The 16,485-nt window shown below is 41.5% G+C and overlaps 1 protein-coding gene across 1 annotated transcript; it reads left to right on the top strand.

The window, feature by feature from the left end:
- The first annotated feature begins 209 nt into the window (after window positions 1-209).
- Window positions 210-16,453, top strand: acsl2 (acyl-CoA synthetase long chain family member 2). The gene is made up of 20 exons (XM_058070812.1): window positions 210-334; window positions 6,813-7,056; window positions 7,135-7,249; window positions 7,739-7,803; window positions 7,886-7,987; window positions 8,629-8,728; window positions 8,882-9,060; window positions 9,320-9,352; window positions 9,739-9,790; window positions 9,912-9,985; window positions 10,218-10,295; window positions 11,194-11,328; window positions 11,396-11,530; window positions 13,702-13,870; window positions 13,934-14,022; window positions 14,082-14,198; window positions 14,599-14,742; window positions 15,567-15,668; window positions 15,754-15,825; window positions 15,898-16,453. Exons 2-20 carry the CDS (start codon window positions 6,814-6,816, stop codon window positions 16,036-16,038), a joined length of 2,145 nt encoding a protein of 714 aa, XP_057926795.1. The 5' UTR covers window positions 210-334; window position 6,813; the 3' UTR covers window positions 16,039-16,453.
- The last annotated feature ends 32 nt before the right edge of the window (window positions 16,454-16,485 follow it).

Here is a 16,485-nt window from a genome sequence, read left to right as displayed (position 1 = left end):
GATGAAGCTAATTAGCGTAAACAGAAAGTGATAGATTGTGATGTCACAATAAACTCGGGTACGATTAAAGAAACACCCGAATTTTATGAACTGTATATTTATCCTTGTGGTTTCCTTGTGTCGTCATATTTATTATATTTATAGAAATGCGTCAACAAAATACATTTAAAAAAAAAACCTCATCCAGTTTGCGTAATTAGATGTTTAATTTGAAGGTTATCACAGGAAACGGTTGATGATATGCACGAACCTTGACTATGAATAGATTCCGATGGCTGAACGGAAAGTAGTTGGGGATCGCCTAGTCATCAGTGGCAGCGTTCGAAACTAACAGGTGATTTACTTCATTCTTTATTTCATTGTTTTCTTGTTGTTTAGTTCTCATTTTCGGTGTTTGCGCACCTGCCAAGGCTTATTTTTCTCAGTAAGCTAATGCTCAGTAAAGTTAGGCTGCTTTGCTTGCAGTGGCTTGTTGAGGCTGTCGCGTCACATAAAAAAAAAACAAACAAAACATGCGGAGCGGCTGAAAAGCTTGATAAACTGATTTCATCACTTAATGCTGTCACCGATGAGAGGGACACCTGCCTTTACAAATATAGCAATGTTCTGTTTTGAGAGGTGTTCATTGAACAAAATATGTATATGTATATGTATATGTATATGTATATGTATATGTATATGTATATATTATTATGGCTGTACTTTTCTGTGGTGCAAAACACTGAGGGCAACTATACAACATAAAGTAACACCAAAAATTGCTTTAAAATGTTGAATAATACAAACATTTAGCTTGGTTTTTAGCAGTTTATTTAACCAAACAAATAGAGAAGTTCATAAGAAGGGAGGGGTTGCACTTCTCTTAGAAGTTCATAATACTTTAAATAAATAGCTCCCTGAAATGTTTCCACAGTAAATAAAATAATATTTGTCTTTGTTCTAAAGGGGACCTATTATGTTTTTCCACTTTTCCGATCTATGAATGTAGTTAGAATGTTGTATTATCATGTTAAACGATACCAAAGTTTCAGATAAAGAGGTTTTCGCATTTGGAAGTGAGCCCTGAAAGAAGTTTGGGATGGCTCTGAACGCTCGGTTTTACAGAGTTTTTTTTTCTAACACCGGCTCACTTTGATGTGTCTGGAGGCAGGATGTAGGTGGAACAAATTGAAACAGACTGTTGTGGAAATCCAGGGAAATACAGCTGGAATGGGTGCAGATTGTGGAAGATCTAGAAAGCTTTCTTTTTGCGGGTTATCATGTGTTGCTGCTCTGTTGGAGTCCACAACTGAAGGGTTGAAAATGAGCAGAATAAGTTCAAGTTTAAGTTCAGATACTACAAAAAGTACAGGGAGTTAGCAAGCTCATCAGCAACTCTTGTAAAGTGAAATAAAAACATAGAATTGAATGTTTTCAGCCTTCATCTTAGCGTACTGGTGCTGTTTACTCGGCTCTTGTGTTATTCTGCTGCTCACTGTAACGTTAATAGTAGTTAATGTAGATGTGGAATACTGGCACGTTTATTACATTTTCTGGCTTGGTTCCATCGCGTGCTGTGGCATGCTTAAACCAATCAGATGGCCCTGTGGGTGGAGCAATGCTGGAGACAGAAGTCGCAGCCAGTAGGAGGGAGAGAGCGAGAGAGGCACGGCTGAATCTGATCTGAAATAACCCTGTTTTAAAGGGGAGCTATTATGCTATTTTTCGGCCCTTTGTGTTGAGTTGTGAGCTCCCATAGAGTAACTACACACAATAACCCACACAGAATTAGAAATCTAGATTTTTCTGAATCTGCACCTGTTGGCTTCTCTCGGCCAATGCTGTGGTTCTCCACGCCTCCATGGACACACAGCAGCACAGTGTGTCTGACATTAATACACCTCTTGACTGAATAAAAGTTGAATTTTGAAAACCCGCGGTGTCATACTTCCATGTCATTTAAGTCGCCAGACTAAGAAAAAGTGATAAAGTTTGTGTAAAAGACAGTTTGGAAAGTGAACTACTGTTGTTGTCAAGTTTCCACTGTAAAAGTGTGTATTTTCCCAAAAAAACACCCAGAAAAGAAGAATATACACCAGAAGTGTATACATTAAGTAAGAAAAGTCCCACTCCAAATCTAAACAAATGATCATACACCCTCCCAGAACATGCCCCATTTAACCTACTCTTAAGGTCAATCAATCAACATGAACTATATGCAGGTAATAAATGTGGGGGTGACATGAATGCACAAGCTGCACAGTAGCTGACTGACAATGAGGGCAATGCTGGGGAATTCCTCCCCCTGACCCAGAAAGCGACAGGAGGTGACATGGGGGACTAGGGAGGTGGGGGCCGGTGTACCAAAGCTACAGCTGAAGGAATGAACTGTGCTGTTCAATGTTTCCACTGCAATTTAGGCTGTGGTGGAGGGGAGCTGAGGTGGCGGGTTACAAGGTCACATGAGGAAAAAAGGAGACAAAAACTTGAATTCTTGACTTGAATTCCTAAATGTGAGAGAGGAAAACACATGTTGATTTGTGACGTGGGAAGTGCATGAACAATAGAAGTAACCTAAGGATAAAACTCAATGCAGGTATACAGGTAAAATAGTTTCAAATGATTATGGACTGTATTTTAAACACTGCAATGTATGTATGGAAGATGTACTAGTGTACCAGCAGGCTGCTGTCTTCAAATATCTGCTTTTCCTGAACTAGAAAAGGGAGGACCTTAAACATAAGAAACCTGTTTGTGTTACTGGGAGCCAAGTGAGCTTCTGTGTGCACAGTTAAGAAAAGTATCAGATTAAAATTGTGCCTCGCTTTGCAAAGCGATAGCGGGCGGCGGTGGTGCTTCATTCCCAATTTGACGTGAAACCTGGTAAGTGTAAACAATAATACAATAAGTCAACGACATATCACAATTGTAATTGTAACAGTCTTTTATAAAAACTACAATGGCTTCCATGCTGCTGTTTCATGGATGCGTCATCACTGAGGAGTGGATGTGCACAGACCTGCGTGCTGCCTTCAGCTCTTATGCCTGCTTCCAGTGCTGCATTCTTTGCTTTTATTGTGCTTTTCTGCACTCACCAGTGTTATTTGTCAGCTTTTATGTTATTTACATGGTGCCTGCTGTCACTGGGATTCTATAAGGTCTCAGATGAAGGATAATGCAGTACAATTACTGTCTTTGGCAAGTCTAATAATTTTAGTGGTGTTGAAAAACCTAAACCACTGGTATCATGACATTTTTAAGGTGGCCTTTTTATTAGCAACTGTTATACAAGTGTAAAGGGAAGTTAAGCACTGTAAACTCAGTATAATATTTAATACAGCTCTAGTGTTAGAACTAATTTGTACGTCAAACACTGTTTCAAGTTGGAACTGATTGGTTGAAGTAAAAGTAAATGAAATGTTGAGTATATTTGATTTGCATGACTGTGTAAATGTCACTTCTCAGACTGTGAAGCTGACTTGTGATGTTGGTGAGGTTCCTTCCTTCACTATATTTCTTTTGTCTCAGGTCTTCCAGGCAGTCAGTGCTGTGCCACAATAATGGTGCCTGTCTAGGCTTGACAATAGTCTTCATGAATGGGAAAGGGAGAGTGGGGGCAGCAGTGGACAGATAGGGGGGATGGGGTGGTGGATGCTGCAGGAAGTTCTCTTCATACTCAACTGGCATTTTTTTTTGATGTTTCACTTCTCCTTTATGGTGCCATGGGAGGCACTTGTGGCTCTCCATCTGCTCTGTTACACGCCGAGGTGTGAATTGGCTACTAAGCAGCTACATTACATTTAATGGATGTCTCTGATGGAATATTTATCTACCGAAGATGAGTTTTGGCCCCATTTTGCCCGTAGAGGGAAGCAATGCTGGATCAGACTGGTTCAAAAGAATTCACTTCTTCTCATTTATGCTTCCACTCTCCTACTGGGGACGGAGGAGCAAAGTAGGTGAAAGGTTGAGGGGTGTATATGTGTTCATGAAGGACGCTACCTGTGAGTAAATATTGTCAAATGTTGTGGTTTTTTTAATGTGCTCGTCTCTTTCCCATGCTCCCTCCCTCTGTGTCGTCGTCTGTCACTGACATTCAATATGAACAATAATGTTTCTGGCATGGTGAAAGGGTGCTAGAGGAGGAGGAGCTGTCAACTAGTCCTCCCCCTCACCACCAAACGTTCACAACTGTATACACAGAGAGACGCACTCCCCTTGTTGGGGAGAAGAGTGACTGAGCGTAACTTGAGGGTGCTTCGTGCCAGCCCAACCCCTCCCTTCTTCGAACTATGCTGTGCCAAGTGTGTGTCCCAGCGGGACCCGCTCTTTAAACTGAGCTCCTCAGACTAGGAGTTTAGGTTCTCAAGTGGAACATTGTTTTTATTCCCTCTGCTGGTTGTATGATGATGAGAGTCAACATGGAGGATTGCTAGAGGCGCAAAAACACTTTAAGTTTATAGTTAAAAAAACTAATCATGACAGAGTCAGGATTAAATAATACCATTAAGATTTTAGTCATATTAATCATGATTACTGCAACATGTCTGAAATAGACCCATTTTATTCATATGACATGATAATATATAATGACAATATGCATGTATTATACTGTGTGTTTATAAATAGCTCCAAATGAACTGAAAATGTAAATCAGGGGTCTCAAACACGCGGCCCACGGGCCAAATGTGGCCCGCAGGACACTAGTTTGAGGCCCCCGCCTTGATATGAAAGTTTAATGTTAGTGCGGCCCGCGCAAGGTTGATGTGGATGCTGTATGGTATCATGTACCCAGAAAAAAATATTACGTTTGATTAATGTTCATGTTAAAGGTTAAATAACCGGCTCTTTAAGTTTAAAGGAAATAACTTGGAGGCTACCGTTTAGGTCGCTAGCTCTCTAGTTTGCGAGTTAGCATGTGTCTCAAGACCCTGCAGTTGCGCAATATGTTGTAAATAAAAAGAGTATAAATGTGACTATAGTCGTGTTGTGTCATGTCTACAGGGCTCTAATAATGCTTTGTTAATTTTAATCTGAAAAAAATAATTTGTCTACCCACCAACTATATGTGGTTTCTTAATTTTTAATTATTTGCCGTTTTATTATTATTATATTTATTTATTACTGATTGGTTGATTTTCTTTATTCTTGATCTTATTTTGTGTAAAAAATAAAAATGATGAAAAAGATATTTGAGAACAGTGGAATGTTTTATCAGAGGTTTTCGTGTAGAAAATCGGAACCAAAGCAAAGTTTATTCATTTTTCTGTTAATAAATGTGTTTTTTTTTTTTTTGGAAAACCTGAGGCGGCCCAACTTTGCCCAGATCCTAGCTCCAGTGGCCCCCAGGTAAATTGAGTTTGAGACCCCTGATGTAAATGAAGCTAAACACAGTACACATTACCATATAATGTGCTTCCTGCGTGTATCTATGTAATTCCTCTGAAATAGTTTTTTTGCTGGAGTTACAGGTATTTAGAACAGTACTGTAACTTTCAAATGCAGTACAGTAAGAATAGTAAAACTAAGAGATACCACACACACGGAAAATAGAAGATTGCTAGTAGTTACTCCCTGACATGTACTGTATGAATGTCAGACTTTGTGCATTGATGGGATGTTGCAATGGAGGTGTTGAGTTTAACACTCTGGACTCACTTCTCCTTCCGTGGAGAGCAACAGCTAATCAGTCAATTGGTGATTATGATATTAGATTTTTATTTGTTTCTTTCAGCTTTTTGTTGTGTTGTGATTTCGGAGTCGCCACAGCGGATCTTTTGATCCCGCATACTGACTTTGGCTTGAGCAATTTATATTGCAGATGCCCTTCCTGACGAATACCAATGATGCTTACTAGTGGAGATTCAAACCCAGGGCATTTGCTCCAAAGTTCAGAATACTGACTGAATCAAAGATTAATCGATTTATCCAATGAATCGACAAATATTTTTGTAATCAATTCATCATTTCATTTAAAAATGTACTGCAAATATTCTGATTTCAGCCTATTTTTTCCTTTTCCTTAGTCACCCATGAAGTCTTCCATGAATCATATATCATAATCATATATATCTTTTCACTTAATTGAATGGAAATATTCATTCATTCATTTTCTACCGCTTATCCTCACAAGGGTCGCGGGGGTGCTGGAGCCTATCCCAGCTGTCTGAGAGGCGGGGTACACTCCGGACTGGTCGGCAGTCAATCACAGGGCACATATAGACAAACAACCATTCACACTCACATTCATACCTATGGACAATTTGGAGTCGCCAATTTTGGACACATTTTGGAATGTGGGAGGAAACAGGAGCACTTTGGAAAAAGTAATTGACATTTGTTGAAAGCCCTCTCTGAAAGCAATAGCACTGCCTTTTAGAAGTGTTTTTTTCCTCCTGTCACTGTCAGTGGTAGGTAGTTAGGTAGTACCAGAACCAGAGCAGAGCCAGGAGGCTGCCTATGTGAAAGGGAATGTTGGAAAATTGGCACAAGGAAGTAAAGTTTCATATTCACTAACCCATTTCACCCCGCTGCTCAAAGTCGGCTTTTCTTCCCCTTGTCAACATACTCAATCAATGGCGCTGACCTGGAATGGAAAGAAAAAGTAGTGCCTTTGGAGGAAGTAGCAGCGTTGTAACAGAGGTGGGATAAGGACTATGTGAAAGCTGGGACAGGGGTGGGACAGGGTCACCACTCTGGCCTGAATACCTAAATCTCTCCGTATCTCTCTGTATTGTAACCAGATACTCTGTTTGAATAGACATTGGAAACGGCGAATGTCTTGACATGGATAAATGCCAATCTCCTCAATTTGTCTATTTGTTCTCTTTCAGCATGCATTTTTCCGACTGGTTACGGTCACTTCGATCCAACGTGGGACTCAAAGTTTCCGAATCACAGGAAGACAGGAGTCTGCTGCCATCTGCGCCTTCGTCCTTACTGTCGTCCTTATATCTGTCCTCGTCCTCCCTTCTGGGTTTAGGAGCCTTGGCATCCCTTACCGCATACTGGCTGGTGACCCGTCCACGCCCCATGCGTCCTCCGTGTGACCTTCAAGCCCAGTCTATAGCTGTCAATGTGGGTTTTGTTTTGAATTCCTGTGTGCATCTCAGTGTGAGTGTTGCTCTTGTATCTTACCGTAGTGTGTTGTTGTAGGGCGATCCCACCTGCAGGCGGTCAGCTCTTCTTCAAGATGACACACTGCTGGAGTTCTATTATGACGACACCAGGACGGCTTATGACATGTTTCAGAGGGGCCTGAGGATTGCAGGTATGACCTTTTAATCGTCTTATTTACTCGCCAGCAGCCATTGCTGATATATAGATATACATATGTCATTCATCTCCAAGAGAAATTCACATTTCTAGCAGTTCTGCAAAAATTTGATAATAAATGTAAACACTTAAAAAAATTAAACAAAACAAGAAAAGAGACGGTTGTCATTCCAAAAACATGCTAGGTTAATTGGCGACTCCAAATTGTCCATAGGTATGAATGTGAGTGTGAATGGTTGTTTGTCTATATGTGTCCTGTGATTGGCTGGCGACCAGTCCAGGGTGTACCCCGCCTCTCGCCCAAAGACAGCCAGAATAGGCTCCAGCACCCCCACGACCCTTGTGAGGAAAAAACGGTAGAAAATGAATGAATACAAATGTATTCATTCGGAAAACAGCTAATGAAACCTATATTGAACTTTTTGGCCACAATTCCGATGGTCACTTTCTTATATAAACTTTACTCATTCGTGATGCTTTTCAGGAAATGGGCCATGTCTTGGCTTCAGGAAGCCAAAGCAACCCTACCAGTGGATATCCTACACTGAGGTCTCACATTTTTTGGTTTTTGAACCACATGTTCATTTTGTCGTTTACAACCTCTTCAGCAATGTGTCTTTGGATCCTTTAGGTGGCAGAGCAAGCACATTTGTTGGGTTCTGGTCTGTTGGCTAAAGGCTGCAAGCCCAACCCTCAGCAGTTTGTTGGTATATTTGCACAGAACAGACCAGAGGTATGTGTCTCTCTTCTTTGGATGGATGGAAGATACTGTAGCTATATGTAGAATGGAGAAAGTAGTATTTATATTCAGGATTTACATTTTAGCCACTATCGTCTTGCTGTACCTGCAATAAACGTATAAAAGGCTAACGTGTCTGGTAAACTGAGGGACATTAGTCACTCAGAAATGCATCATAGGCCGAGAGAAAGACTTTACAGAATAGCACTTTTGCTATTGTGCACCGGCACATTTTAAGTCAATGAGTACGTGACAAGATGTTTTTCAGCATAGTCATATTTGTATTAATATGTATTATTTCAATGTATTTCAATGTATTTCAAACAAATCAATACTTTAAATGTATAACTAGAAAAGCACTCCGCCAAGCACCATTGATTCATAGCAAAATGATTACCGTTACATGGATGGAACTGGACTGCAAGCAGTGAAGGTGTGTCTTTTTACGGGTATTAATCATGCATGTCTAATTAATAATTTTTAATATACCTGACAGGCAAGACTATTTGCATGGATTAGATCAGCTTCAAAACATTCTTACTAATTACCCAGTGTGTCTTTATTTTCTTTGGCTACTACTGTAGTTGACTTTTAATGTGTGAAAATGATGACCAGTCTCCCTCTGCTGGTGACAGTGGATCATTACAGAACTGGCCTGCTACACGTACTCCATGGTTGTGGTTCCTCTATATGACACATTGGGACTGGAAGCCATGGTCCACATCCTCAACCTTGGTGAGAAGCATGCCTGCATGTAGACAACACACACAACAGCACATATTCAAGGAAGTAAAGGTCCATTTGTCTTGTTTCTGAAATTGTATCTGTCAAGTTATGACATTTCGCTATCATTTGAACTGACCTTGAGTTTGATGTGGTGGACTGTAGCTGAGATCTCTCTGGTGGTCTGCGACCTCGAGGAGAAGGCCGTCTCTCTGTTGGAGAACAAGGAAAACGGCAACACCCCCAAGCTCTCCTGCCTGGTTGTTTTTAACGATTTCAGCAAGGCCTTCTTGGAGAGGGCCAGAAGCTGCCAAGTGGAGGTTCTCAAACTGGCACAGCTTATGGTGAGCAGACCGTGTGGACACACAACTACATTTTTTTGAATAAACACCTTAAATACCGCAGATATCAATATCATTTTTAGATAGAGATTCTGTACATGTGCATCTATTTCTGTTCGTATTTTATATTATTTTACACTATTTTATTCAGTTTTACCCTGGTCTTTATTTATTGTGATACATTTTCATTCTTCTGAAGCAACATGGGTAACATTTGGATGTTGTAAGGTGTTCTACAAATGAACTTTGATTTGATTTGTAGGAGCTGGGAAGGCAGAACCTTAAAGATCCTGTGGTGAGTTTGTCAGTCCAATAATGGATTTACATTATGTGTTTGCATTGACCCATTTTTTCTCCAATATGGGCTACTTTGAATATGCATCATGGCAGTAAAGGTGGAAAAAATATAAATAGAAAACTATTCATATTCAAACTGGCAGGCATCTATTACACTTACAACATTTGGGTAGATGTTACAGTACCAACATCATCCATATGGAGAGTAGCGTGGTTGCATGCAGGGGAATATTTAGTCATTGGGGCCCTCCATAGCCTTGTACTAATTATATACTATAGATGGGATAATCTGCAGGCCATAATGTGTCAGTCATTGGTACAAAAGGTCTAAATGAAGGGCGTAGGTTGTCTGTTTTTATATTCTTCCATTTCCCTCCACTGTAGCCACCCCAGCCTCAGGATCTGGCCGTGGTTTGCTTCACCAGTGGAACCACAGGTAACGTCAGATCTTTCTATAAGTCTAATCATCCTCTGCTCACATTAGGGGAGGCTTACCCACTTACAGCGCCTTTATGGCTCCCTAAAACTAAATAATGTCTTTGTTTGTTTATATGTAGGCAAGCCTAAGGGAGCCATGATCACCCACGGCAACATCGTCTCCAACACTTCCTCTGTCATTAAGATCCTGGAGGTCTGTTTTGCTCTCATTGACATAACTTCACATCTGCTTTGTCTGTTTTCCTCCCTGCTGTGTGTAATGGTATGATTAACTGAGTGTTTGATTGGCTGTGTGGCTGCCAAGCTACTTAAACTAATTGCCTGAGTCTGCTGTCTGGGCGCTGGAGGGAAAAAACAACATGGTTGATTGCCTGTGTGGATTAATCTCTCCCTCGATACCTGAAACTCATTTTTTTCTCTACCAGGGTTCCATGGACATACGACAAGAAGACATTTCCATCTCCTACCTGCCGCTGGCCCACATGTTTGAAAGAATGATTCAGGTGGTATCCATTGTGTGGAATTGATTCCTGTATAGCTGTCAATATTTGCTTTTAAAAAGAAGGAACATTTTCCAGAAAATTAGGAAAAACAAGTTAAATTCTGGTCTTTCCTCCAGCATCCCGCCATACAGGAATATTTTATTATGAAAGTAACTTTACTGATGACAGCTGCGGCACTACCGGGCGGGAAATTACACTCCTGATTATAATTTTAAGACCAGTTGTAAAATTGCAAGAATTGACATTTTGCACTGAGTGCAGTCCAATATCTATCTAGTATCTATCTATCTATCTATCTATCTATCTATCTATCTATCTATCTATCTATCTATCTATCTATCTATCTATCTATCTATCTATCTATCTATTAAAGGCCTCATTTCCTTCAACGCCACAAAATTGCCCATTTGGAATTTGCACAAGATCACCAAACATGGGACATTGAAAGGTGGATGAAAGTTTCTCTGATGAGGACAAAATGTACCATTGATGTTCCTGATGGCTTTCAACGTTAATGGAACAATGGAGTTTCAGGTTGTGCAGGGGCGTTAAACGGCTATGTGAAGATGTTGCAAGAGGCATCCGTCGACTGAAAGGTGGAAAACCGCTGTTTGCAATAAATGATTTTTAGAGGATAAGCGGTAGAAAATGAATGAATGAATGAATTTGATAATTTGAATTGATAATTTTTTGTGCATATTTTTGCATTTTGAAGCTCTACTTAGAGCCTCTTACGATCAGAACAGTGCGAAATGTAAATTCTTGCAAGAAGGGCAAAATCTGTGAGTTTCCCATGGAGAACAGGAGGGCTAATGTCTAGGTGTTGAGAACGTTCATCGAGGTTGTCAAAATGATGACTTGAAAATAACTTTTTAAAGTTAAATTCTTCTTGTCACAGGTGTCCATGTTCTGTCATGGAGCTCGGGTGGGCTTCTATCAAGGAGACATTTCTCTTCTAATGGATGACATCAAAACCCTGAAGCCCACCTTCTTTCCCGTTGTACCTCGTTTGCTCAATCGCATTTACGACAAGGTGGGTTTTAAATACCACATGCTCACATACGCTACCGACGTCCCCTCGCCATTTTTCACCTGTACAGATTCTGGGCTCTGTGACGTCTCCGCTGAGACGAGTGTTGCTTCGCTATGCCGTGAAGAGGAAGCAGGCGGAGCTCAGCAGCGGTGTCGTACGCAACAACAGTCTTTGGGACAAACTGGTCTTCAACCAGATTCAGGTCAGTGGCTCAAATTCTCTTTCCAAAGATGTTGGTCTCTAGCTTCCTACTGAAAACTCAAAAAAACGACTTGACCAACTGTCATAAAACTGTAATCGCCCGGGCGATTATTTTTAGGTGCCGATCTGAATCAACATTAGCATTTATTATTAAGATGCTGGCCATTACTGCCACCTACAGGACAAGCTTGTCTGCTTGCTGGCAGTAGTAAACGCTATTTTGTGAAGAGGTAGAAAATGGGAAAACAAAAAGGAAAAACAAAAATTTTTGATACAGGTGTACCTAATGATGTGGCCAGTGGTGTATCCGCTGTGCTCTGTTATTAAAGGGAACAAAAAAATAACATTATTATGACATATGGCACTCTTATCTCCGTTTTCCTTTTTGTACTTTCAACAGAGCACATTAAGCGCCACATGAATAACACAAATGATATAATAAAAACAATTATTTTAGTTGTTTTTTTATTAGTTTTTATTATGACTTTGACGGTATAGCTTATTTGGAATTCTTAAATTTAAATATTCTCCAAAAGCTAATTGTTATAGCTTGTTAGCCCGTTAGCATGCTGACTACTCCTGAATAGATTATTTTGAATTCTTACCATTAAATATGTCCAATAGCCAGGGCCGATGACAGGGTGGAGGGGGACAAAAGGGGTATCTTGTCCCGGGCCCAGGAATGGGGGTGGGGGGGAGGGGTGCCCAGAACTGGTGTGTGTGTGGCGAGCGCCCCACTCAGATTATTTTGTCCCGGGCCCAGCCAATGCTGCCAACGACCCTGCCAATAGCTATCGCTAATTGTTAAAGCTTGTTGGCCAGCTAACAGGCTTGTACTGTAGGTAGTGAGCTTAAGAAAAAAAATGTGATTGGTTACCTTTACCCAAAATTACCCTACATTCAATTGTAATCTGATGCATGTTCAAATGAAATTAAACTATTACCATTACATAATTAAGCTTATGTCACCATTATGTATAGTTTATTTGGAATTGTAACTAATTGTTATAGCTTGTACTCCGGTTTCCTCCCACATTCCAAAAACATGCTAGGTTAATTGGCCACTCCAAATTGTCCTTAGGTATGAATGTGAGTGTGAATGGTTGTTTGTCTATATGTGCCCTGTGATTGGCTGGCGACCAGTCCAGGGTGTACCCTGCCTCTTGCCCAAAGACAGCTGGGATAGGCTCCAGCACCCCTGCGAACCTTGTGAGGAAAAAGCGGTAGAAAATGAATGAATGAATGTTATAGCTTGTTAGCATGCTAACAGGCTAACAAGCAAGATGGTGGCATATACTGTAAGTAGTGGGACCCTGAAAGCCTACAACACAGCTGCTAGCTAGCTAGCTTGGCTCCTCATTCATTCATTCATTCATTTTCTACCACTTATCCTCACGAGGGTCGCGGGGGGTTCTGGAGCCTATCCCAGCTGTCTTGGGGCGAGAGGCGGGCTACACCCTGGACTGGTCGCCAGCCAATCACAGGGCACATATAGACAAACAACCATTCACACTCACATTCATACCTATGGACAATTTGGAGTCGCCAATTAACCTAGCATGTTTTTGGAATGTGGGAGGAAACCGGAGTACCCGGAGAAAACCCACGCATGCACGGGGAGAACATGCAAACTCCACACAGAGATGGCCGAGGGTGGAATTGAACCCTCATCTCCTAGCTGTGATGACTGTGCGCTAACCACTCGACTTGGCTCCTATTAAATGATTTTTCAATGCTTATGAATTTTAATTGTTCAAATTTTAGCCTTAAAATCAAATTAAAACCCTTAAAATCAGCTGAGAAGTAAAGCCTCAAACTAATGATGGGCTATCTTGTCTTTAAGAAGATATTTAGTAGTTTCCTGGAGGAGGATTTCTGCGTACTTAGTGGCACACAGAAGTAGGCAAGCAGCTTGCAGAGAGTCCACAATGTGATATGAGAAGTTTGCAGGAGAGGCTGAGCTCTTCCAAGCGAGCGGTGCCAATAGCAAGCGCAGCATATTGAGCCTGTGGGAGTGTATTGGACAAGCGTGCAACGCTGGCAAGTGAGAAGCCACTGAAAGATTTTGGCTCAGGGAGGTCGGTGGGAAAATATGGTCTACTTGCTGTTGAAGCAGGATTCAGCTCAGACCCGTGTTGGTAAAGCGTCATGCTTTGGCTTTGTCTATTTAAGGCCACTTTTGGAGGAAACCTGCGCTTTGCCCTGACTGCATCAGCACCCATCTCCCCCACCGTGCTGTCCTTCCTCAGAGCCACGCTGGGCTGCCTCATCTTTGAAGGTTATGGCCAGACGGAGTGCACAGCAGGGTGCACCTTCTCCATGCCGGGCGACTGGAGCGCAGGTTAGTCTTCTGGACTCGCACGCTAGCAAGGTTTTGCTGCGGTCACATTTGTGTGTTTTCCAGGACATGTCGGCGCTCCTTTGCCTTGTTCTACTGTGAAGGTGGTGGACATCCCAGACATGAACTACTATGCAAAGAACGGAGAAGGAGAGGTGAGCTTAACATGTCTGATGACACTTCTCCTCACTCATTCTCCCGCTTTCCTTATTAGATCTGCATCCGTGGCCCCTGCGTTTTCAGGGGCTACTTGAAGGACCCTGAAAGGACCGCCGAAGCTTTGGACAGTGACGGCTGGCTGCACAGTGGAGATGTGGGCCAGTGGCTTCCTGTAAGATTGTGTTCTTCCTGTTCCATTGGGTCATTCCATTCCTAGCTTAGCTGTGATAACTTGGTCAATCTTTGAGACACTTTTCCTCCGGGCGTCTCAGCTGTATTTCACAAGGTAACTGATGTCTGTATGTGAAAGGAAGAAATGCTCGGACCTCCAAATTGTAGAACTTTTGGAGGTTCCAATGTAATTGTTGCTAAAAAGAAAAAAATAGCATCAGTTTGCAGAAGATTGTAGTTCTTCCTGGAAACAGAACTTTAATGTTTAAATATGAATGGTATTCTTCCGAAGAAAGTACCTAGTAGGACATCTCACCCATGATGATGATGGCTTGTAGAATTCCACTCTGTTTTGGTACCCTTTCCGTATTGATGATGCATTTCCATGTGTTCTTCACCAGAATGGGACGCTGCGCATCATCGACAGGAAGAAGCACATCTTCAAGTTGTCCCAGGGAGAGTATATCGCACCGGAGAAGATAGAAAATGTCTACATGCGCTGTGTTCCTGTGCTGCAGATCTTTGTGCATGGAGATAGTTTACAGGTGTAGTGCACGTTTCGATGGAACATACATACACTTGCGCAAAACAGTATGTTTACTACTGTGGTTGGACTGCATCATACAGGACTAACCTTTCACACAGAGAGTCTGAAAAAAATGGCTGCATCAGAACAGACACGGGAGTCTCAGTTGTTAAACATGACACTCCAGTGCAGACACTATGGAATATACTTTTACACAGACATGTCACAAAATTGTAACATCAGAGACGTACGCGTAGACACAGGATTTATTCACCTGTGCCTTTCATGCAGAACCCACTGAAGTGGGACACCCCTGTGTATGTGTATGCTTTCACACAGTGACGGCTTATGACAGTCAGATAATTAGGTTGTGTTAAGTTGTTAACACCGGTGACAGCTGCTTTGAACACAACAGGGTGTTAGACAGGAGACTTGGGTATTGAAATTAAGACTCTTGTTCTGGCTTTCTGATTTTCTGACTACGATTACTCCTTCCTTAACGGTTGGACAATTTGGGGCAGACGACCACGGCAACTTCTCTCAGCATTTATACAGATAAGCGTTCAATTTCCAGCTTTAATAGACTTTGTCCAAGGAGCTTCTGAAGGCAGAAAATTGCCAGGTCAAATTCATACCCTCATTTAATGTCAGGTAGCAGGACGGAATAAAGTTGGCTTTTTACAGGGAGACCTGTTTCCAATATTTTAATATATTACCAAAATATTAGAAACAGCTGTCAGTCTGATGCAGTGATGCAATCGACAATAATAATAATACACACACTATTTGTATAGAACAGTGGCTATTTTGTATTGTTCATGAACTGATTAGTCTGGTGTCCAGTCTTATCTGGTAGGCATAGTCGTCCCCGACCCTGAGGTGTTTATAGATTGGGCTAAAGAACGAGGAGTTGCGGGCTGCGTTGAAGAACTGTGTCAAAATCCTGTAAGTTTAAATGGTTGCCTATTGCAAATATTCCAGTTTGCTCGTTAAATAATCCACTTGAATTGAAAAACTGTCCTTCCAATAGGACGTAAAGGCTGCAGTGTTGGAGGACATGAAAGCAGTTGGAAAGAAGGCGGGACTTAAGTCTTTTGAACAGGTGAGTCTTTTGAACTTTTCTTAGTGAAATAACTACAGGCTGACTTGACGCTTTCATACCGTTTGCGTGCAGGTGAAAGATCTGTACTTGCATCCCGAGACGTTCAGCATCGCCAACGGCCTCCTCACCCCCACCCTAAAGAGCAGACGTACCGACATTCGCCGAGTCTTTCAGGAGCAGATAGAGGCCATGTACAGCAAGACCACTTTGTGAGGGGCTCCAACAGACTGGATAACATTTCCGGGTGCATAAACATACAACAGGAAGTGTTTGGGAATAGCACTAATCCACACACACACACCTCTTGTGCATATATAATGTATTAACTCTAAGTCGACACTATTGTAACCTAATGGGACCAAAAGCTGGTATTCACAATAATAATGTCATGTTTTCAGTACTCTTAGCAGCCCACTTTTTTTTGTACATTTGAAGGTGGATTTGTTTGTAAAAATACATGACTGTAACATGGCTTCCTGTCTCATGCATTTGTTTCCCCAATGATCGCTTTGATTGCTACTTGATTCATTGAAATCAAGCAGCGGCCATCTATGTTCGTGTTGTAAATACCGCTACGCTTCTAATGAGTGGACACTACTGATTCATTTAGTCCAGTGAAGCTGAACACAAATAAAGATTGTTAGATTTATGACCTGTTTG

The sequence above is a fragment of the Doryrhamphus excisus genome, chromosome 4 (genome assembly GCF_030265055.1).
Source record: "Doryrhamphus excisus isolate RoL2022-K1 chromosome 4, RoL_Dexc_1.0, whole genome shotgun sequence".
Lineage (NCBI taxonomy): Eukaryota > Metazoa > Chordata > Actinopteri > Syngnathiformes > Syngnathidae > Doryrhamphus > Doryrhamphus excisus.
The sequence above is the reverse complement of the archived record's forward strand: the minus strand, read 5'-3'. Positions and strand labels throughout refer to the sequence as shown.